Consider the following 22,379-nt stretch of genomic DNA (forward strand, 5'->3'; position numbering starts at 1 on the left):
TTTCAATGTGGGAGACTTCTGAGATTACGAAGATGGTAGGTAATTGGTATGGGGGCTTTCTTACATTGAGAGTACCGTACAATACGTTTAAGATTCTCTTATGGGCTACTCTCTTCGGTCAAAAGAGAAACTGTGATTACATCAATTGAATTATTTATAGTACTTGTGCATGTTGGTCCAAAAGCTTAACGCTAGCCTATAGAAAATTTCATATTTTTATTTATTTATGCTAAATTTTGTTGGTTCAGTTCAGCCTAGAATGTTGATAAAATAGATTAAAATGTATGTTTCTCCATGAAAGCCATATATATATATATATATATTATATATATATATATATATATATTCTTTTATATATTATATAATAATATACAATATATTCTTTTATATATATTTCTTTTAATATATATATTATTAATATACAATATATTCTTTTGTAATTAACTTAAATATACAATATATTTGAGTTCTTGATCTTCTGATTCTTAACCTTAAAAGCAATGTCAAGACCGTACGGTACGGAAACAACGTAAGGGGAGGCACAAAACTAAGAACCTATGAGAACTTGACAATACATCATATGGTTTATTTCCCAAACAGCCCTTAACTTCATCTCCACTCTGGTCTCGTTCTGGATGAAGAAGCAGTATACCGTAGAAACAATATACTGGAGAAACTGTATGCTGTAAAAAAGGTATGTTCTCGTTAATTTTTTTATTAAAGAGATTGGTAGAACAGTAACAATATATAATTTTAAATTTATCATAAAAGTTAGTATATAATATATTTATTTAAAATAATATATATTAATAATATATTTGTTATGAAAATAATAAATCTTATTTAATTATATAAACAATATTAATTTTTAAATGTGAAAATTTATATTTTAAAAAATAAATGTGAAGGAAATCTCGAGCTCACCAAGTTTAAAGTATTCTCTTACAACCTAACGTTCATCGAGCAATTATCAGTGACGCTCAGGTGAAGGAAATCTATGAAATCGTCCTTGACATCCAACATATTGCCTCTGGTTTTGTAGTTATCTCTTTTCTCATTTCAATCATAACAAAAATGTTGAAGCAGAAAGACTCGCTAAGCGAGCCCTTTCGACTGCTTCTATTGTAAGTTCACTTACTAGGTAAACTTGAGCCCGAAGCTTTTTATTTATCAATGGATCTCCTTGTGCCAAAAAAATGTAAAGTTTATTTTAAATATAATTTTTTGGATATAAAAATAATTTTTGATATTACTAAAAATAAATTAATGATATATAATTTATATATATATATATATATATTATATATTACCATTATTATTTATTGGTAGAGCAGTAAATGATTCATATATAATATTATCATAAAATTAATATATGAAATAGATTTATTTATTTCTAAATAATATATATATTTTTAGTTTTAATTTATAGTGTATATTATTTTATGTTTTTATTAGAAAAATGATATGTGTAATTATATAAAATTTAAAAATATTATATTTTAAATTTGAAATATTGTTCTTTTTAAAAATTTAAAAAATATTAATCACAATTTTTATTTTTAAAAAATACAATTTTTTTATTATGAACAAATTTTTTAATATTATTAAATAAAAATAAATTAATTTTATATAATTAATTTTATTTTTATATATTTTAACTCTAAATGCTCTACCAAATAATCCATACAAAAAACTGAGCAAAGAATATTTGGAGAACATTAACATTTCTAAATGCTTTTATAATAACGCTTATAATGTTCAGGCAATAAATATGGATTTTTTTATCTGTTTCCACAAATAGCATCGTCTATGTATTCACATCGATATACTGTATTCATACCATATCACTTACGACACTGTTGACACGCTTACCTCACCGTAGAGGCGTAGACTCACGCGAGACCCAACAAAGGTCCACACGATAAAAAATAATAAATGAAATTAGAAATTATCACATTCAACACAAAAGATACCCAGAGAGATAAGAAAGAGAGATACATTAGTCATTTCAGGGTGATGATTTATCTCTCTTATTCTTGAGGTTTTGAATAGAGAGAGAGATGGGGAGGGGTAGGGTTCAGCTGAAGAGGATAGAGAACAAGATCAACAGACAAGTTACTTTCTCAAAGAGAAGGTCTGGTTTGCTCAAGAAAGCTCATGAGATCTCTGTTCTCTGCGATGCTGAGGTTGCTCTCATCGTCTTCTCTTCCAAAGGCAAACTCTTCGAATATTCCACCGACTCTTGGTAAGTGTTACCTTTTGATTTAACTCATAAACTATATATTATATCGTATATTCACATCGATCATATATACATCTGATTTCTTGATTTTTAATTAGATTTGTTTTGTTTCAAAAAAAAATATTAGATTTGTTTTTTTTTTCATTCGTACGTCTTGATTTAGATCGTTGTCACCCTTGAAAATAAATCTAAATCTTTTCCTTGTGTGCTGCATATCAACTGTAGATTTGTTTGTTCCAGAAGTGGCTCCAGTAATTAGGGTTTTTTTGGATTTTACTTACGGACGCAGGAAAAAAAACTGTTTATGTTTATTTTTACTTGCTTTACTCAGATAAAACAAGCATAAAACTATGATATGCAGACTCACGATTTGATTGCCTCTTTTGGTGTATGGAAGCACGTGCACACAGGCACGTACGCGTATGTATATGCATATACCATGTATAATACTTAATTAATAACATATGTTTGAAAGAGATGTTGATTGAAAAATGAAATAAAGCATTTACAAGGATGTCCTATAATCCAGTGGACAAAAACATAACGTTTTTTCTCAAATTTTTTTTAGAAAATTAACATAACGTTCAACATATATGTAAGTTCGTACTGATATAAAAAAAAATCGTACTGATATAAATGCGTTTTGTGTGTGTTTATATGTTTGTTTGTACGAGCGTATACATATATAATCATCATACTGTTTGCTTAAATAACCGAGTCAAGCCTTTTGATGCCAAAAAAAAAAAAATAACCGAGTCAAGAGGTAAACTCGAATCTTGACATTGAAGGCTGTACGTATATTTTCTATGATGTTTTCTGGAGTCACAAAAGCAGGTTTTATATACATTTTTTGTTTATTTTCTTACTTTTAGTGATCTTCTGTCAGTATACTAATGTCACACATTACAATATGTGAAATTGAAGTCTGATGTATACTGATCAGTTAACTAATTAAGTGCATTTTTATTTTATTTTCTGAAACCTAGCATGGAAAGGATACTTGAACGCTATGATCGCTATTTGTACTCAGATAGACAACTTGTTGGCCGTGACATTTCACAGAGTGTAAGTTTTGAGATATGGTTTTACTTCTAGCTGTTTATTTCATAAGTCTCGCTCAATTATGTATATTTGTTGTAGTAACTAGTGCTATCATATTCATATACCAATTAATGTTGTAGGAAAATTGGGTTCTAGAACATGCAAAGCTCAAGGCAAGAGTTGAGGTACTTGAGAAGAACAAGAGGTATATTATAAATACATTTTTAATACTATATCAAACTAGACTTTTTCTTTTAATATCGAACTAGACTTTGAGTTGAACATAAACTCAAATGTATTCAACTTTGCTTGCGTAGTCCTATTATTAAAAATAATAATATATAACTTAAAGAAGGAATATGCATCATGCCATTCATGGACTTCATCATTTCTCATAACTTAGAATAACAAATTCTATCTTGATTCAAGATGTAGTCATCTTCGAGATCTCTTGATAATATATATACAGTAATAGAGGAACTTGCTGTTGTGTCTTGTATCCTCACGACGTTCTTTGATCACAAAACTTACGCGTAATACCAGATAGATTAGGCCTGATAGATATCTAGGTAATAAAACAATCACAATGCTTGTGCGTATAACCAGTAGTCACAAAAATGAAAATTCACAGGAATTTCATGGGGGAAGATCTTGAATCGTTGAGTTTAAAGGAGCTTCAAAGCTTGGAGCATCAGCTCGATGCTGCTATCAAGAGCATTAGGTCAAGAAAGGTATAATGAGAACGTTAATACATACATCTACATATGAGGATAAGTTTTAGACCAAAAAGTTGAGTTTGGCTATGAAATATGAATTCAAGTGAATTTTGTGATGGTCTTATTTGATTTTTTTACGATATCTGCAGAACCAAGCCATGTTCGAATCCATATCAGCTCTCCAGAAGAAGGTAAAGTGACAATTAATTAGATTATCAGAACAATTAATTTCTGTATATATAACTTTACTTTTATTTCAAATGTATCAGGACAAGGCCTTGCAAGATCACAATAATACGCTCCTCAAAAAGGTTAGTACAACTTTATTTTTGAATTACACGGTTTTGTTTTGAGTTAAAAGTCAAACTGCATAATACAAACAACAAGTAACATGGAATTTTTGCATATATACTTAGTATCATTTATTCTGAAACAATTTTTTTTTCTAAAACATCAATTAAAGTGAACTGATCTAGTAGTGTTTCTAAAAAAACAGTAATGCTGAAAACATAGCTAAACAGGCGTCAATATATAAGTTGTAGAAGTAGAACTATATATATATAGGTTGATTGATTAATTGACAATGCACATATCTACTGCTTTTATTACCTTTTGGTATATTTAACTAGATGCATAGTTTATTTGTAATGGTTACTTTTATATTTGTATAAAATGTATCATAATAATTATATTCATATAGTAAACTTTAAAAACACATATAATTCGTGCATCTCATGTAGTATACTAACAGTGACAAACTTATGATATGATAAGATTAGAGAGAGGGAGAAGAAAACGGGTCCTCGAGAAGGACAATTAATCCAATGCACCAACAAGGCTACAATCCTTCAGCCCCAATACTGTTTAACCTCATCCAGGTCTCCTCTCTCTTTTAATAATACTTTCAAGTTAGATTTGGAGATTGATCAATTGTGTAATATACATATCTAGCTGTGAATGATTCTTTTTAATTAATTATTAAATGGGCAGAGATAGCTTTGTTGGGGAGAGAACGGTGGTGCATCATCGTTGACGGAACCAAACTCTCTTCTGCCGGCTTGGATGTTACGCCATACGACGAATAAATAGAGATATCTATATATGATAAGATAATTAATGCTCAATATTGATGTATGTTTTAGCTACTCTTGAAAAAATATATATGCAATGATGGACTTACAATGTCAAGACGTATATTTACGCTGTCATTCTTAAGACCGAAGATTGATATTTATCTTTGTGATGATTTTTGATGAATGATGAATGATGAATTGATACTTTTTTTACTGTGGCACGTGAAATCAATATATCAGCATTCTATTGTTCATAAATGTGCTCACTGGCTAGGTTTATGAATATACAAATTCTGTTAATCAACCTTGATCAGATTTGTTGGGATTCGAGACTACTTTAGAGACTATCTCAGGAACTACGTCAGCGAATACTTCAGGGACTTCGTCAAGATTTGGTGATGGAAATCAAACAAGATCGCATAACTTAAACCAAGACAAGGACGTCATATTAGGAAAATGAAATATCACTTTATTCAAGGTGATAGGTTCCTGGAAATATTATTTCTCATGGAGTTATGGAAGTTGCAAGTATTTTGGAATATTTCCTAATAGGTTTATGGAAAGGGGCGAATGCCCTAATCCAACTAGGTTAATGTAATAAACTCCTACTATATAAGAGGAGTTCGTGTGTACTCTTCTCTCTAACTTGGCAAGCCGTATTAAGGTGACAAGAATAGACCTAGTTTGGTTGTGAGAGAGAGAGGTGCTATGTCTTTGTACTTGAGATTATAGTGAATTGCTTCATTGACAGGCCCCAGGGACGTAACCACGTTTAAGTGAACCCTGAGATATCAAATTCTGGTGTATATCTTCTATGTTTATTTCGTGTTCTTCTTCTGTTCTCCATAGATCTACAAACTCATACTTTCCAACGTACTACGATAAGTGCATCAGAGAGTGCTTCAGCGAGTTTGTGTGGTGAGTTTTCCCAACAAAGTGGTATCAGAGCCTTAGGTGGTGTTGATCTCAATGTCTACTAAAGTAAGAATTGAGGTGGAGCGGTTCGATGGGAAGGGAGACTTCTCGTTGTGGAAGAAGAGGATGCTTGTGCATCTGTCTGTCCTTGGTCTAAAGGATGTATTAGAAGAGTCCGGGTCACCTTCTGTCTCAGCGATGAAGAAGGATGAAGACAAGGATGTTTACAGGGAGCGGTTGGTAGAAAAGGAAGCTAGAAGGTTTGGAAGATCAGAGACGGTGATGAATCTGATCAGTCTCAGTGTGGGAGATCATGTGTTAAGGAAGAACGAGTTGTGTACTTCAACGGCTTCTTCATGGTCTATGCTGGAGATGTTATTTCTTTCCAATACTCTACTGGATATAATTCACTTGCATCACATATTCTATATCTTCAAGATGGTTGATACTCAGAGTATGAGAAGATCAATGGCTTCTGGAAGATGGTGTCTTACCTGTCAAGCGTGAATGTAACTGTGTCAGAGGAGGTGTAAGGACGATTCTATTGTTTGAATCTGCTACCTTCACAGTTCGGCTCTCTCAAGGAAACGCTTAAGTACGGCAAGGATGTTTTGTTGTTGTAAAAGGTCACGGTGCTGCAAGGTCTAAAGATCAAGATCTTTAAACCTCTAGGGTTTCACATGATGATGGTGAAGGATATTATGCTAGAGGCGAGTCTGAGAAAAAGATCTTGTGAGGATTGATAGGGTCGGTTCTAGATCAAGCTCATGGTCTAGAATTACCTGCTGGTTCTGCGAGAAGCAGACGAACACCAGGAATAACTGTTATGTTACAAAGAAGAAGTATGACAAAGAAGCTGAAGTAGTGGGTGTGATAGATCCTGGTCCAGAGGGTGATGCACTATCGGTAACAGATACGCAGCGTCATGATAAGTGGGTGATTGGTTCTGGATGTTCTTACTACAGGACGTGTAGAAGGGATTGTTTTCACATGGTTCAAGAGCTGACTTCAAGGAAAATACTTCTTGGTAATGATTGCACGGTAGGAGTGCAATGGATTGGTACAATCAACAAAGCTTATGGAGGTTCGGTTAAGACACTCACAGATGTCAGGTATATTCCGGAATTAAGAAGGAACCTGGTATCTTCTGGAACCTTGGTTGTATTAGGCTTTGAGCATAGTGGCAGACGTGGGAAGACTAAGTTTTACAAGCATGGTAAGCTAGCTCTTCAAGGAACTGTGTCTCAGTCATTGTACCTGTTAGATGGAGAAATTGTATCAGGTGGAATATATAGCAGTGGCAGAAAGAGACCATCTAAGGATGAGACAGTCTTGTGGCATAGACGTCTTGAGCACATGAGTATGAAGAATCTACAGATTCTTGCCCCGGAAGGGGGTGATCGATAAGGAGGACGATTGGAGTTTTGGAGTTCTGTGAGAGTTTTTTGGAAACATGATACATATACAGCTCTCAGGTATGTACATGCGGTTTTGTATGTGGATCTCCAAATGTAACTTCAAGTCTGGTGTGGATGTTACCCTCAAGGTGACCTTGCGAATGGTACCATGTGGTCTTGTTGTCGAAAGTCTTCTTAACCAAGGGAGTTAAGCGGCGTGTTCCGTTGGTACAGACGGCGATGCAAGATGGGTATTGAGTATTTTTGCTGGAAGGTTGAAGAATCACTGGTTTAGGTGGTCCTTATTTTAGGAGGGTGGTTATAATACTGTAATCCACGGTTTTATATTATTGATGAGGACACTACGTCAGACCATAAGTTGAGACTTCAGGTGGAGCTGTTGACAAAACGGCTGATACAGTTGCTGACCTAGATGTTGAACAAGGTGACGCTGCATCAGACCGGAAGTTGAGACGTCAGGTGGAGCTGTTGACGAAACAGCTGACATAGCTGTTGATGCATATGTTGAACAAGATGAATGTTTTGAAGGATGTCAGCTAGGAATGGACAGAGTATGAAGAAGATTAGTGCCACCTGCACAGTACTCTGAATCCGAGGATGTAGCAGGTTTTATGCTATATGTAGCTGATGAGGTATGTGTTGAAGAACTTCGAGACAATCATGGAGCGATGAGCAGCAAAATAAATTGGTCAATGGGATGAATCATGGGGGTGAAGAGTTCACTGGATAAGAACCAAACCTGGAAGCTTGTGAGAAGGCCTGAGAAGCGTGAAGCGATTGGCTGCAAGTGGATGTGTTAAACTGGAATCTGGTACAACTGGTGTTGAGAAGCCTGGATTCGAGGCTTGGTTAAGTTGCAAAGGGATATTCTCTTCCATCAAGCTGAAATCCTTCTGGTTGCTTCATGTAAATCCATTCTTCAAATACTCCATGAAGAAAGGCCGGTTTACACCAAGTTGCTCAACGTCAAAGTTCTCTGTAGCAGAAAAGCTCACGTGTGTCTACTTTATAAGAGGAGTGTTGTAACACTTGTTGGTGTACACTTCAGAGTGTCTGCTGTAGTAGATGATGAAGCAGAGATGAATGGATGATATTCCATGTACAAGGAGTGATCTGTTATCTGGGTTGGTTAGGAGGTTTATGAGTAAGTCTGGGATGGTTCATTGGACTGAGTGGGAGTTGAGATACCTCATGGGAACAAAAGATCAGACTATGCTTCAGAGAAGAATGAAGTGTTTATAGTTGAAAGATTTTGTGATTTAGATCTTTATCTCCTGTTTTGGACAAAAGATTGTTGATCTCAGATTATGTTTACATGGCTGGTGGTGATACAATCAGCTGGAGATCAAGACTACAAACTGTAGTGACTCTGTCAACGACTAAAGCAGAGTGTATGGCGCTGGTTGGAGGTGTCATAGAAGTGGCGCTGGTAGGAGGTGTCATAGAAGGAATGTGGTTAAAAGTGGCTTAGTGTAAGAGCTTGGATTCAAGCAAGACACGGTGGTGATATCGTGTGACTCTCAACGTTCATTGTTTCCAGTAAAGAACAATGTGGATCGTGAGAAGGCTAAGCACGTCAGCAAAAAGGTGCACTTCATCAAGGATATCGCTCAAGGTGATGCAAGTATGTAGAAGTTAAATAATTCAAGAGATCTTGTTGATATTGTAACCAAGGTGGTTCCTGAGTTTGAAGAAGCTGTTAAATTTCTTGGGATGGTCGAGAGCATCGACTTCGCCTGGCAAAGCACGAGTTTGCTTAACCTAAGTAGTGGATCATGTTTGATTTCATCAAGGTGGAGTTTGTTGGGATTCGAGACTACTTCAGAGACTACCTCAGGAACTACGTCAGCGAATACTTCAGGGACTTCGTCAGGATTTGGTGATGGAAATCAAACAAGATCGCATAACTTAAACCAAGACAAGGACGTCATATTAGGAAAATGAAATATCACTTTATTTAAGGTGATAGGTTCCTGGAAATATTACTTCTCATGGAGTTATGGAAGTTGCAAGTATTTTGGAATATTTCCTAATAGGTTTATGGAAAGGGGCGAATGCCCTAATCCAACTAGGTTAATGTAATAAACTCCTACTACATAAGAGGAGCTCGTGTGTACTCTTCTCTCTAACTTGGCAAGCCGTATTAAGGTGACAAGAATAGACCTAGCTTGGTTGTAAGCTTTGGTTGTGAGAGAGAGAGAGAGAGGTGATATGTCTTTTGTACTTGAGATTATAGTGAATTGCCTCATTGCCAGGTCCCAGGGACGTAACCACGTTTAGGTGAACCTTGGGATATCAAATTCTGGTGTATATCTTCTATGTTTATTCCGTGTTCTTCTTCTGTTCTCTATAGATCTACAAACTCATACTTTCTAACGTACTACGACAAGTGCATCAGAGAGTGCTTCAGCGAGTTTGTGTGGTGAGTTTTCCCAACAAAATTTAGTCTTATTGTAATCTGTTCAGTATCGTGCGCTTTAAAGTTGTAAAGGCAAGGTACCGCGTGGCACAAATAGGTTTGTACTTTGTACAAATAGCACAAGAGATCATTACTAAAATATTTTTGAGAAGTCGCAAAGTCACTAAAATAATACCTTTAAATACGTGTTACTAGACGAATATCCATTCCGGTGGCTTTTGTGTACATGCTGGTGGCAGCGCTGCAACAATGGGATTTCTCTTCTAATATGATTCTTTTTCAGTATTATTATTTTTTATGGTCCTGGTATACAGATGCCCTCGAAAGACAACTGGCGCTTTTTTCATGACCGTCTACTAGACCAAGTCAGGGAACTTTTTTCACCAGAAAATATCCAGAAATGCCACATTTTTCACCCCATTTCAGTTGACGGTAAGATAATTAATGTTTAATATTTTCATAAATATTAAGAGCTATATATATGATAAGATAATTAATTCTTAATATTTTCATGGTAAGATAATTAATGCTTATTATTTTCATAATTTTGTTGTGGACTTCATCATTGATTTTTTATTTCAAATCGTATTTTATTAGATCATGTTTTCTTAACGGCTTAGATGTGTTTCTCAAAAGCTTGTTTTAACTTTTTGATGTGGTGTATCCTATCAACTTCTCTATTATTGTCTTTGACTATATTGAATAAATGAAAATTTAGACTAAAAAACCAATACATTTTTCTTTTGAAAATTAGGGTTTCAGCAATGAGTATTTGATTATATAAGCATTGTAATTGTTATTCAAAGTACAATTACCAAATATACTTTACAGCACAATTTGTATGACATAAATTTTTTTCTGTACAGATCAAGAAGAGTATGAAGATGAAACTTGTAAAAGTTTATGTAACTTTAAAAACATATACTCATTTACTTTTGGAATGTATACACATGCCCTGGTAATCGTAATACAAACACATGTTTGTGTGCACAACACTATATACTGATCAACTATGTTGGAGAGTTCCATGGTGGACAAGACTGTATCGGTTGTAATCTTCTGATTGGAAATCATAGATGTCGGAATCTTATAAGAGAAATTTATTATGATCTCAGTTAGGGAAAAAAATACAAGTATCATCTAGTTAATTAATGGTAAATATCATATTAAACTTTTAAAAACAAAAATATTTACAAGGACTTTTTCGTTTTATCTAGAAAATTACATTTTAAAAATAAGTTCATGTGGTAAAACTGCTAAAATATATCTAATTAAATAGACTATATATTGTTAAGCTAGATGAACTTCGCACTTAAAATCAACTATATTTTGACACGCCCGACCGGGCGGGTATATATTTTATGTTTTTAGGTTTTTTGTTTTTTCTGATATAAGTTTAAATTTTCTAATTAAAATAATATAGAAGTGGATCATAATCTTTTCTAATTCCAAAATCTCAACATTTTTTAAAAATAAAGAAAATAAATTTATAAATACATAAAATACATATACATATTTGGAACTATAATTTCTATTAAAATAAATTTGTTAAAGAAAATAATATTTCGTTTTTTTGTTTATTTCTAAAGATTAACCCGTGACCGTATAGATACTTGATCTTTCACTTTAATTTTTTTCTTTGTACTAATTGTATATATATTTCTAGATTAAAATGTATTACATAATTATTAATATAACATTTTAAAACATAACGATTTTATTTATTACTTTAGAATAATTATATTTTGTGATTTTAATCGTTTATTATATCACAGTGTATCATATAAACAAATCCTATATTTATAACTAATTTGATTATGATGTGTGATTTTTACTTTTATTATTTATTACTAATAAATATTAAAAATATTTAATATGGTAATACAAAATATATTAGGAAATCTATTTTGATTAAGATTTGATGAAGAAATTTATTATTTAAATTAGGAAAAAACATTAAATGCTTAAATCTATTATTTAATTAGGAAAAAACAAACATAATTAAATATAGGTTCAATAAATATTTCAATGGTATTCTAATATAAATAAATAGTAAAACTAAAAAGTATTTCTATTTTTTACTTCTCTTTTAATAATATAGATTGTTGTAAAATGGATGGTAAAAGTTTTGGCACTTGATTTTAGACTTTTGGTTTACTGATATATATAAACCAATTTATGAAGAGCATGGGAATGTGATGCACTAAATATGAAACACATTTTTATTGGTTTGAGAGGTACAAACGCTTCAATAAAAAAATATACAAATGTAATGGGTCTGTAAAAATGTTAGTGGGCTCATTATTTTATAAAATGGCGTGAAAGCAATAATAACAATTAGTGAAGGATAGATTAAATCTTAATGGCATTTTATTAATTTTTGTGGAAAACTCTGGGGTAAGTACAAAGTGTACTTCTCCTTTAATAGTTTAGATTGGTGATAAGTGGAGTGGCACATCCATCTTATATATTATTAAAGATCTCTTCCAACTACCGATGTGAGACACTTTGTGTCTAATATATATGACTCTAAATTTCCATTGTGAAATATCAAGGATTGTTTAATTTTTGAGGTAAAATATATCAATGATTGTATATCAAGTGGATGAACAAAAACATTGGATTCAATATCCGAATTATAAAGAATAAATAATTGTCATTTTGCCGTCCAAAAGCCAAATTAACCCAAGGAAAGAAAAGTCTTCGTTTTAAAATTCAGAAATGTCCTACCACAACGAAAATAGCAACACTTTTTTTTACCAAAAAAAATAACTACACATGTATTGCAGACATGAAAGGACTGTAGAACACGCATTTCGAATTGTAAAGAGGGAAAGAATTATCAGTTGATTCTTCAAAACCTTGACTCAAAACCAAAAAACATTCAATAAGTCTTCATCAAACATTTTTCTACGTTAAGTAATAACGAACAAAACAAATTATCTTTTATATATTATTAATGTAAATCTATATATACACATGTAATCTCAAGATCCGTCCTCCTCGGCAAAATGGGTTTCCTCTCTTGTTCGATACTCCAACTTGTTCTCGTTCTGAAACTGCAAGTGTTTTGTCTCAAAACATCATCAACGGATCTGTTCCTGTCGGAGATTCTCTCACCGCTTTAGATTCCCAACAGTTCTCCAGTTCATGGCTTTCCCATTTCGACAAGATTCCCAACGCAACCATCGTGTGGCACGCACAAGATGTCAACACAAATAGTGGTCTTGTCCTTGCTGGTTCCAAGGTTACACTAACTGCAGATGACCAACGCCGGAAACTGCCGCCTGTTGAGCAAAGATTCCAGTAAGGATTTGTGGTCGAGCTTCGATAACCCCACAGACAAACTGTTGTCTACTCAGGTGAGTTAAAGCACCCTGGATCCCACAGCTCGTGTTCTCTATATCTTTTCTTTTTATCAACAGAAATTCGTTAAAGCTTAAAAGAAGGTAGCCCATTACAAGGCCCATATCAGAGTCTGAACCCCAGGTTCATAACTGAAACAGAAGCAGAAAAAGGGTCACACAGGACCATCTCGTGTTATCTATATCTTAATAGCTAAAGGCTCGTTCTTAATAAAAGTATATATTATTTACACAAAATATAATGGAAAAGGCCCAAGAAATATTTTATTTGAATGTATTTTATTTTGATCACAAAATTAAAAAAAAATGTAACTTTATGAAAAAATTAATTATGAAAATCTCTTAAAAATTAAATTCTAATGGTCTTAAATGTTTTGTTGTCTTATAAAATCCTTGCAGCCGAAGATTCGGAATCTGAAAACTTTTATACTAAAAATATGAGGTTGTATTATATAAGTAACGGATAAGTACCAAAGTTTAAGAATATTATTTTCGGACATTAAAACGAAGTTTATAAAATTATTGAGAGTGAATGAGCTTATTGATGTGAGACAGACGTAGTGATTTCACGTAAGCTCATAATAGTATAGAAAGGCGTATCTATTTTTACTTTTTTGGTAAAAGACGTATATATATATATTTTGGTGCAGAGTTTAGACGTTGGAAGGAATCTCTCATCTCGCCGGACGGAGACAGGCTTCGGAAAAGGAAAGTTCATCAGGCTACATCTAACAACTATGATGAAGAAAGCTGTAAAGATGCTTCTTTTTTTTTGCTAACTATAGTAACTAAGATGCTTGTCTTAACGATTGTTTCTGTGCTGCTGTTGTTTTTGGAGCGAACCAGGACCGTTGGAAGAAAAAGTATCCATTGTCTTACGGTCAGAGATCAGCGACTATATCTAGCGACACTCTCATTAAGGTTCTAAAAATAGGTCAAAGGCAAAACAGATGTCCCAGTTACCACAAAGAGAGGACAAGACCGTCACTGGTTGATCAAGTTTTTCTTCTTTCTTTTTTTGAGAAAGGGCTTAGTGGTTAATCAAGCTAATCGTCGCTTGTTCGATTTTTCCTTGGAACCTCAGATTTTGCAAATCTCATGTTGCTTGATCTATACAAAAAGAAAAGTAAGAGTAAAAAAACGAATAAAGCGAGAGATATCAGTGCTGCTAATGCATTTGAGTTGAATCTAAGAGTCTTTAATTGTAACATACAAAGAGCTCGAGGAGGCTACTAGAAATTTCATGGAAGAGCTTGGAAGAGGAGCATATGGGATCGTCTATAAAGGATTTTTAAAAGGGGTAGGCGATTCTCAAGTTACCTTGGCTGTCAAGAAAGTAGACCCAGTGGCTCAAGAAGGCGAGAAAGAGTTTAGAAACGAGGTTAAAGCGATCGGTAAGACGTAAGGCTCATTGGCTTTTGCAACGAAGGGCAGAGTCGTTTGATCGTCTACGAGTACTTACCTCATGGGACGCTTGCCAGTTTCCTTTTCAAGCGTCCAAGACCTAACTGGAAAGATAGAAGGATAATCGCGGTAGAGATTTCACTTGGAATCTTGTATTTACATGAAGAATGTTGTGAGCAAATCCTACACTGCGACATAAAACCGCAGAACATACTTTTAGATGAGTCTTACAGTCCACGCATTTCAGACTTAGGTCTAGCAAAGCTTCTGAGGATGAAACAAACGAATACTCTCACAAACATTCGTGGAACAAAAGGGTATGTCGCGACAGAGTGGTTCAGGAACAGTCCTATTTCATCCAAAGTAGATGTATATTTCTAGGGAGTAATGCTTTTGGAAATCGTGTCCTGCAAGAAAACAGTTGATCTTGAGGATAACGTGATTCTCATCGATTGGGCATATGTTGTTTCTGAACTAGGAGGCTGGTTGATCTTATCGAAGACGATGTAGAGGCGATGGAGGACATGGAGATGGTAGAGACATGTGAAAAATAGGGATATGGTGTATACAAGAAGAACCAGCAAATGAGACCTAACATGAGAACTGTAACGCAGATGCTTGAAGGTGTGGCTCAAGTTCATGATCCTCCAAGCACTTCTCCTTACAGTATATTTTCTTGTGAAGAGGATCTGTCTTGTGGTCCAGTGTCACGTGTTTGATTTTTTTCCCTTAAGAGATGTATTATTTTTTGGTCGAAAGAGATGTATACTTTTTAGGGCTTATTGGCGTAATAGCCATATTTCAGAGAAAAATTAAGAAAATAAGCATGATTTTGACATAATTTAGTGTTTGGCTTTTTGGTCTCAATCAAGCCGGTTCTACCCCTTCACTTAACAAGTTGCCAGTTACATTTACAGAAGTAAGAGACGTGGTTCTTTTTGGGGCACTTAATTATACAAAGCGTGTATGACAACTGAAAGTAACACATAGAATGAAACAGCATGTTACGAAGGATCTATTTTATATGAGAATATATTCCATTTTACATGACAAAAATAGAATAGCTTTATTGTTTATCATTTACTAATATAATCACGAACATAGACGGTGAAATGTGCGGTTGGAGAGAGGCGATGATGTAGTTAGTGCAATAAATTTGTAATTGTGGGTTACAGCTTTTGCAGATTAAAGAGGAGGGAAAAGCCACGTAGAAAGGTAGATTTACTGATGATATTTTTACTGTAGAGGGGTAAACGAGTGGTGGAAATTAACACCGTTAATCTTAAATAATGAAGTGAAAGCAAACCATAAATGGTGTATTCCATATAATAATCACTGTAATCTATGTGAAAACACTTAGAAGTAACAAAGTGAAGGAAGTTAAAAATTCACTGGTTTGAAGCAAGAAGGAGGTAAGTTCTTGTGCGAATATTCTAATAAACCTAGTTTCATAGGAAAATTACTCTTTTAAAGTTAACATGATTTCCATACTATATTTTACACATAGAATAGTATGGAAATAATGTATATTAGTCAAGTATAGCATAATCAAGTATAGTACCTGACATACCCGAACTCAATTATCAAAACTAAACCCTAAGAGGAAATGTCAACCCAAACCCCAAAGATAAACAGTATAACAGATGATTAGTTTTAGTGATTTTTAATATTATACCCTAATCTGGAAATATCAACCCAAATCCAAAGATAAACAAGGATAGTATGTTATTAAATTGTGTGTACTAAATATAATTCCAAGCACGTACGAAAACTTCTCATATTAAAGCATACATAATTAGTCAAGTATACATAATAAAGTATAGTACAATTTCCATTTCATATATATTAAATGGTATAGAAATGTAGATACAAAACATCTCCATAATTTTCGGGTCACCTGGACGATAATGTGCACGATAGTAAGACGATAATCCGGTGTTTCCCCCACAAAATACCTTTCACAAGCACCAACAAGGACAATCGCAGACGGGTTGCGGGTTCTTCTATTTTTTCCCCTTGACAAGGCGGTCAATTATCAAGCTGGTGGTGGGCTTATCCTCCTTTCCAAACAGAACATTCCATATTGACGGTGATGAGGCTGAGGACTTGGAGTTAGAACTTCCCTTCCCACGCTGCCCTTTACCCTTCGACATAAGGTGGACGTCCACTATTGGTCCACAATTGAGCCCGGTCACAAGTGCGAAGTCTTGAATAGCATAATGTATTGGCTTCCCAACGAAAAGACACCAAAGTTCGAAGTCCTTCTCCGTTACCAACTGGCGTGAAAGAATGTAATGAAGAGACATAACAGAGAAGGTATGGGACCCCATCCTCAGTACTTGGCCAAACTGTGACGCACTCAACGACGCAAAGTCTTCATCCTCCCATGCACCCTTTATTGTTTCCATACTATATCACATGGTTAATAGGTTTACGAATACTATTTCATTTGAAGTAGAAACCAGAACTTAAAATTCATACTATGTGTAGTAACATACCATTTCAAGAAAAAAGAAAATCAAACCGTAGTTTAAACAGTACCAAACCGTTGTTTAAGACCCTACTAAGAAAACGACACACAACCACCAGTTCTAGGAAGCATACTTGTAAAAATGTTTCCATACTATGTCACATGATTGATAGGTTTACGAATACTATTTCATTTGAAGTAGAAACCAGAACTTAAAATTCATACTATGTGTAGTCACATACCGTTTCAGTTTTAAAAAATTCTACAGATTTCGCATGACTTACTACCCCACATATTTTACAGCATCGACATGAAACAAATCAAATTCAAAAAGCCCTCAAACAATCAGGGAACACGCAAACCCTAATTCTATTTGGGGAGTCATATTTTGAGATAACGGCAAACCCTAATTTTGAGCAGATCGGAAAATTGCAATCCAACAAACAGAGGAGAAGGAGACAACGGCAATAACTTTAACAGAGGAGAAGGAGACAACGACAATAACTTACAGAAGTACGAGAGCTAAACGGCGTGAAGCAACTAGAACGGAATAGACAACCACCGGTGGTTTTACTCCCCTCCGCCGAGACCTAAACCCAAAAGAACCACCACACGACTTGGAAGAGAGAACGACAGAGATAGCGTAGTCTCTGATTACAAGCACCGACGAACGGAATGGGGATTATCGAAATGGGAATTGCGGTGGAGACTATCGAGAGGGAGAAACGGAAGAGGATGAAAGATGAGAGAGTTTGTGTGGAATGGGGAAGGACACGAGTTACTTTGCTGTAATAGTTATTATTTTTGTTTCCTATCAGGTCAGCCGGTGAGTTTAAGAGGATATCATAGTAATATTATATATTTATAACGGCGTATATCCTTCCGTTAGGTAAAAACGCTAGTCTGCTAATTATCTTTTTTTTCATGGCTATAGAGCCCAATTCCCCTACTTTTTATGCTATACATACAATGATCGTTAGAATCCAGGCACTTGGTTGGTATTCAACGAGTCAGGCTGCATCACATGTATGATGTAGTACTGAGAGAATTTCCACGAGATTTTATGTCAACAACAGATATACCGCATTGTCCAAAGACTTATCACCGAGCCGTTTTACTATCATCAAAGGCAGTGGAACAATAATATTCAGCGGTGGAGTCAGAATATTTTATATTGGGGTCAAATTTTTTTAATAATATTAAATTTTTATTTTTAATGGGGTTATTATATTTTTTTTTTAAAACAAAAATAATTGTTTTGCAAAATTTCTTTAAATAAAATAAATATTATTAAACAAATACTCCCTCCGTCCCACTTTATGTGATGTTTTAGATTATTGCACATAGATTAAAAAAACACATATTTTTATGTAATTTATCTTGGTAACATAAAAATGCATTAAATAAAATTAGTTTAACCAATAATAAAAAAATACAGTCTTTTATAATTGGTCATAAAATTCAAATCATATTAAATTCTACCTAGATTAGTGAGAACATCATTTAAAATAGGACAAAATAAAAATCCTAAAACATCACTTAAAGTGGGACAGAGAGAGTAGTGTTTACCTACCGCCTCCGCCTCCGCCCCTGCCCCTGGTAATATTGGATGGTCTCTGACTTGGTCAGAGCCGGATATATGTGCAAAGAAATTTGAAAGTGGGTTTACCAATATCTGCATTTCACGAGATAACTAACCAAAGGTCAAAATGCCAATGTACTAAATAAAGATCCTACATTCAAAGTTAAAATGATACCTCTATGTCTGAGAAATCATTTTTTTACCTATCGTGGACACTTCTATCTTATTAAAGTAGAAGTACTTTAAGTTTTTGTTTGGTAACAGGGATATGAGTCTTTAAAAAAATTAAATTTTGTTTGGTAACAAAGATAGTAGAGAATTTTGTCTTTTTCTTATTTAAATGATATATTGAAGTATTTAATGTATTTTCCTAATTTAAATAATAGATTTCTTTAATAGAATGAATCTTAACCAAAATAAATTTCCTAATAGATTTTTTGTTAACATTTAATATTTTTCAATATTTATTAATAAAAAAATAAAATAAAAATCACACATCAAAATCAATTTATATATCATATAAATAAAATATAGAATAATTTATTTATAAATTGTTAGTATAACACTTTTATAATATAAGTCCAATTATTAAAAATATTAAATTTTTATATGATACACTGTGATATAATAGACGATTAAAATCACATAGTATAATTATTTAAAGTAATAATAAAATTTTTGTTTTAAAATGTTATACTAACAATTATGTAATACATATTAATTTACATATATATATATATATATATATATATATATATATATATATATTATCATTAGAACAAAGAAAAAAATTGAAGTGAAAGCAAATATTTATACGGCCACGGGTCAAACTATAGAAATAAACAACAATGGTGTAAGATTTTTTTTAATAAATTTATTTTAATTTCAAATATTTTTATATATTTTATGTATTTATAAATTATTTTATTTGTTATTAAGAATGCTAAGATTTTGGAATTGGAAAAATTATGACCCATCTCTATATTATTTTAATTAGGAATTTAAAATTTATATCAAAATTTTTTTAAAAACTTTTAATTTTTATTATAACTACAAATGTTAATTTTTAATCTAAATTTATATTTAAATATTACAAATATATCATTTATAATTAAAAAATTAAAAACATAAAATAAATATCCGCCCAGTTGGGCGGGTCAAGATCTAGTTAATTTTTATAATAGTTAATTACTACTAGATATCTTTAATGAATCAAATTTATTATACTAATTATCATTATTATTATTATTTTAATAATTATTTTTGAAAATAAAAATAGAAAATATATTAAAATAAGAAAATATCACATCTTCTTTCTTTAATAATCTTTTAATTTCCTTTTGTTAATTATTTTTTTAGTTTCATTTTCTTCGTTAATAATTATTTTCCAAATTTTGTTATGAAAATATTAGTTTATTATTGTTTGAAAAATATTTATATGTGTAGTATTTTGTCTGATTGTATATTTAACAATTAATATCATTTTCTAAATAGTATGGTTTAATAAAAAAATATAATAGATAATGAATCTAAGTTATTGTACTAATTGCCATTATTAATTTTTATTTTATTTTTAATAAATATTTAAAATATATAAAAATGAGATTTTCTTTCTTTAGTAAACTTTAATCTATTTTATTAATTATTATTTCTTTTTAATCTCATTTTCTTAATTAATAACTTTCTTCTAATTTTGATTTGAAAATAATAATTGTATTATTTTTGAAAATATTTATATTTGCAGTACTTTAACTAAATTTCACGAGTTTAATTACATCTTTAACAATTAATATCATTTTCTGAATATTATGGTTTTGTAAAAATATCATAAATTGTAGATGATATATTTTATAATATTATTTGAAAAATTATTTTTCAATATGTGGCACTTACATTAATTTTAATAATGACCAATACTATTATATTTCAAAAAAAATGACAGACTATTAAATTAAGAACCGAACCCAACCAAAACATAAGAAAATTGAACTGAAACAGAATTGAAACTATATCCGTTCCTAAATGGGTCAAAATATCTTTACCTGAAAAACTTCATACTGATCGGTTCCTACCCAAAACTGATTTAAAACTCTAATGTCCACACCTATCTAATATGAAAAATTAAACTAAATGTAATTACTAAAATAACACATTAAGTTATAACAAGTAGTGGGCCTCCAAAGCATTTGAACCAAAAAAAAGTATTTTGAAAAGATATCTTCTTAACATATTTTAATGTTGATAAGCGATAAAAAAACGCTCTCTCTCTAAAATACGGCGATGCAAAAGGCGATTAGACGACACTAGGGTTTTCAATGATTTGGCGGTGGTGGGATCCTGGAATTGTGATATTGGAAGGCGGGGTTCGGTCCGGCGGTAATGGCTACGATCAGCAAGATATGATCCGGAGAATCAAACCCAACATTAAAGGGTTTGATTGGGTATCGGAGAGAAGGAAAGAGAGAGGATTTGGTGATGTGGGGAGAATATTGAGGCGAATCTTCATCTTGATCATCATCAAGGCAAGATCGAAGATGGAAAGAGGTATTTCCTTTGCGGTCTATTCAAATCAAAAGGGGGTTCCCAATTTGATTCTTACCTGTTATTGTGGTATTGATATACTATGGAATAATAATGGACTTTGCTGGTATGAAAGATGGGGTTTTAGAAGCTTTGTTAAGGAGTTTGTGTTATTTGATAGAGTGAATTTGGGATTTTCTGATCTTATAAAGATGTGGAATTGTTGTAGATGCATATCACGGGTTAAAGATGGAATGTGTATCACGGAGATTTGTGATACGAGACGCTCTTGGTGTGTGGGACTAACAACTGGTTTTTGGGAACGATTGTATACGGGTTGGTGGCGGGGCTCTTTAACCCTGTTATGCCTTCACCGTAATGCATATGATGAGAGGCACAAATATAATTGGTTCTTTTTTATAAACTATAGAGAGAGGTGGATTTGGGTGTTGTCTGGTGGCTGTACGTACCTTATTATAGATACTGAGCTGTATATTATTATTATGAGAATGTGTATCACGTGTGGGTACTTGGATAGAGGAAGATTCTTTTCGTCAAGCTATGGATCAGGTTGGAAGAGTGGTCGGGTGAATCAGATACATACAAATATCAGTAGAAGAATAGTGGAAATAAGGGTATTACCTAAGGGTTTCATCAAACCCATCCCAAAGAGCTCTGACGAGCATTTAATAATTTTTTTATGCGAGTTCTAAGCTGGAATTGCAGAGGGGTGGGGAGTAAATGGACAATCAGTTACCTACGAGACATATGGCAAAAGCATAAACCAGACTTTCTTTTTTTGTCGGAGACGAAGAAAGATTTCAATTTTGTACAAGGGTTTCAATCACATTTTGGTTATGATAACATTGTGACTGTGGACCCCATAGGTACGAGTGGTGGATTAGCCCTCTTCTATAACAATGAGTTTCAAGTTAAGATCTTATTTTCTAATAACAGAATGATTGATGTAGAAGCTGTGGCCTTGGAAAAAAGGTTTTCTTAACTTTTGTATATGGGGAACCGGTCCAAAAATTAAGGGAACAGGTTTGGGAACGATTAACTAGATACGGACTAGTACGATCTGAACCGTGGTTCCTGATAGGAGATTTTAATGAAATTACGGGAAATCACGAAAAGGACGGGGGAGCGTTGAGACATCCAGATTCTTTTGTACCTTTTAATAATATGATCCGGAATAGTGGTTTACTGGAATT

General features: G+C 33.0%; 2 protein-coding genes and 1 pseudogene across 3 annotated transcripts; all 3 read left to right on the forward strand.

Annotated features, from left to right (window-relative positions):
- Window positions 1-1,932: 1,932 nt before the first annotated feature.
- Window positions 1,933-5,285, forward strand: LOC130496435 (agamous-like MADS-box protein AGL8). Of its 2 annotated transcripts, none has more exons than XM_056988500.1 (8): window positions 1,933-2,245; window positions 3,229-3,307; window positions 3,424-3,488; window positions 3,915-4,014; window positions 4,149-4,190; window positions 4,269-4,310; window positions 4,779-4,877; window positions 4,990-5,285. In XM_056988500.1, exons 1-8 carry the CDS (start codon window positions 2,061-2,063, stop codon window positions 4,993-4,995), a joined length of 618 nt encoding a protein of 205 aa, XP_056844480.1. In that variant the 5' UTR covers window positions 1,933-2,060; the 3' UTR covers window positions 4,996-5,285. The 2 variants fall into 2 exon arrangements, with proteins under 2 accessions (XP_056844480.1, XP_056844479.1); XM_056988499.1 differs by having other exon boundaries at window positions 1,934-2,245; window positions 4,774-4,877.
- Window positions 5,286-12,565: 7,280 nt separating this feature from the next.
- Window positions 12,566-15,318, forward strand: LOC108838691 (G-type lectin S-receptor-like serine/threonine-protein kinase RLK1; annotated as a pseudogene).
- A 5,558-nt stretch (window positions 15,319-20,876) lies between these two features.
- LOC108838829 (uncharacterized) lies at window positions 20,877-21,702 on the forward strand. Its single transcript, XM_018611700.2, has 2 exons — window positions 20,877-21,189; window positions 21,395-21,702. Exons 1-2 carry the CDS (start codon window positions 20,961-20,963, stop codon window positions 21,469-21,471), a joined length of 306 nt encoding a protein of 101 aa, XP_018467202.1. The 5' UTR covers window positions 20,877-20,960; the 3' UTR covers window positions 21,472-21,702.
- Window positions 21,703-22,379: the final 677 nt, after the last annotated feature.

This window comes from Raphanus sativus, chromosome 6 (genome assembly GCF_000801105.2).
Source record: "Raphanus sativus cultivar WK10039 chromosome 6, ASM80110v3, whole genome shotgun sequence".
In the NCBI taxonomy this organism is placed as follows: Eukaryota; Viridiplantae; Streptophyta; class Magnoliopsida; order Brassicales; family Brassicaceae; genus Raphanus; species Raphanus sativus.

Bases quoted from the DNA above. Each gene is read 5' to 3' on its own strand.
- LOC108838829 (XM_018611700.2), top strand. From the start codon at position 20,961: ATGATTTGGCGGTGGTGGGATCCTGGAATTGTGATATTGGAAGGCGGG. The intron at 21,190-21,394 runs GTATTTCCTTTG...GAATTGTTGTAG, and splicing joins AAGATCGAAGATGGAAAGAG to ATGCATATCACGGGTTAAAG.
- LOC130496435 (XM_056988499.1), top strand. From the start codon at position 2,061: ATGGGGAGGGGTAGGGTTCAGCTGAAGAGGATAGAGAACAAGATCAAC. The intron at 3,308-3,423 runs GTAAGTTTTGAG...TTAATGTTGTAG, and splicing joins GCCGTGACATTTCACAGAGT to GAAAATTGGGTTCTAGAACA. The intron at 4,311-4,773 runs GTTAGTACAACT...TGATATGATAAG, and splicing joins ATAATACGCTCCTCAAAAAG to ATTAGAGAGAGGGAGAAGAA.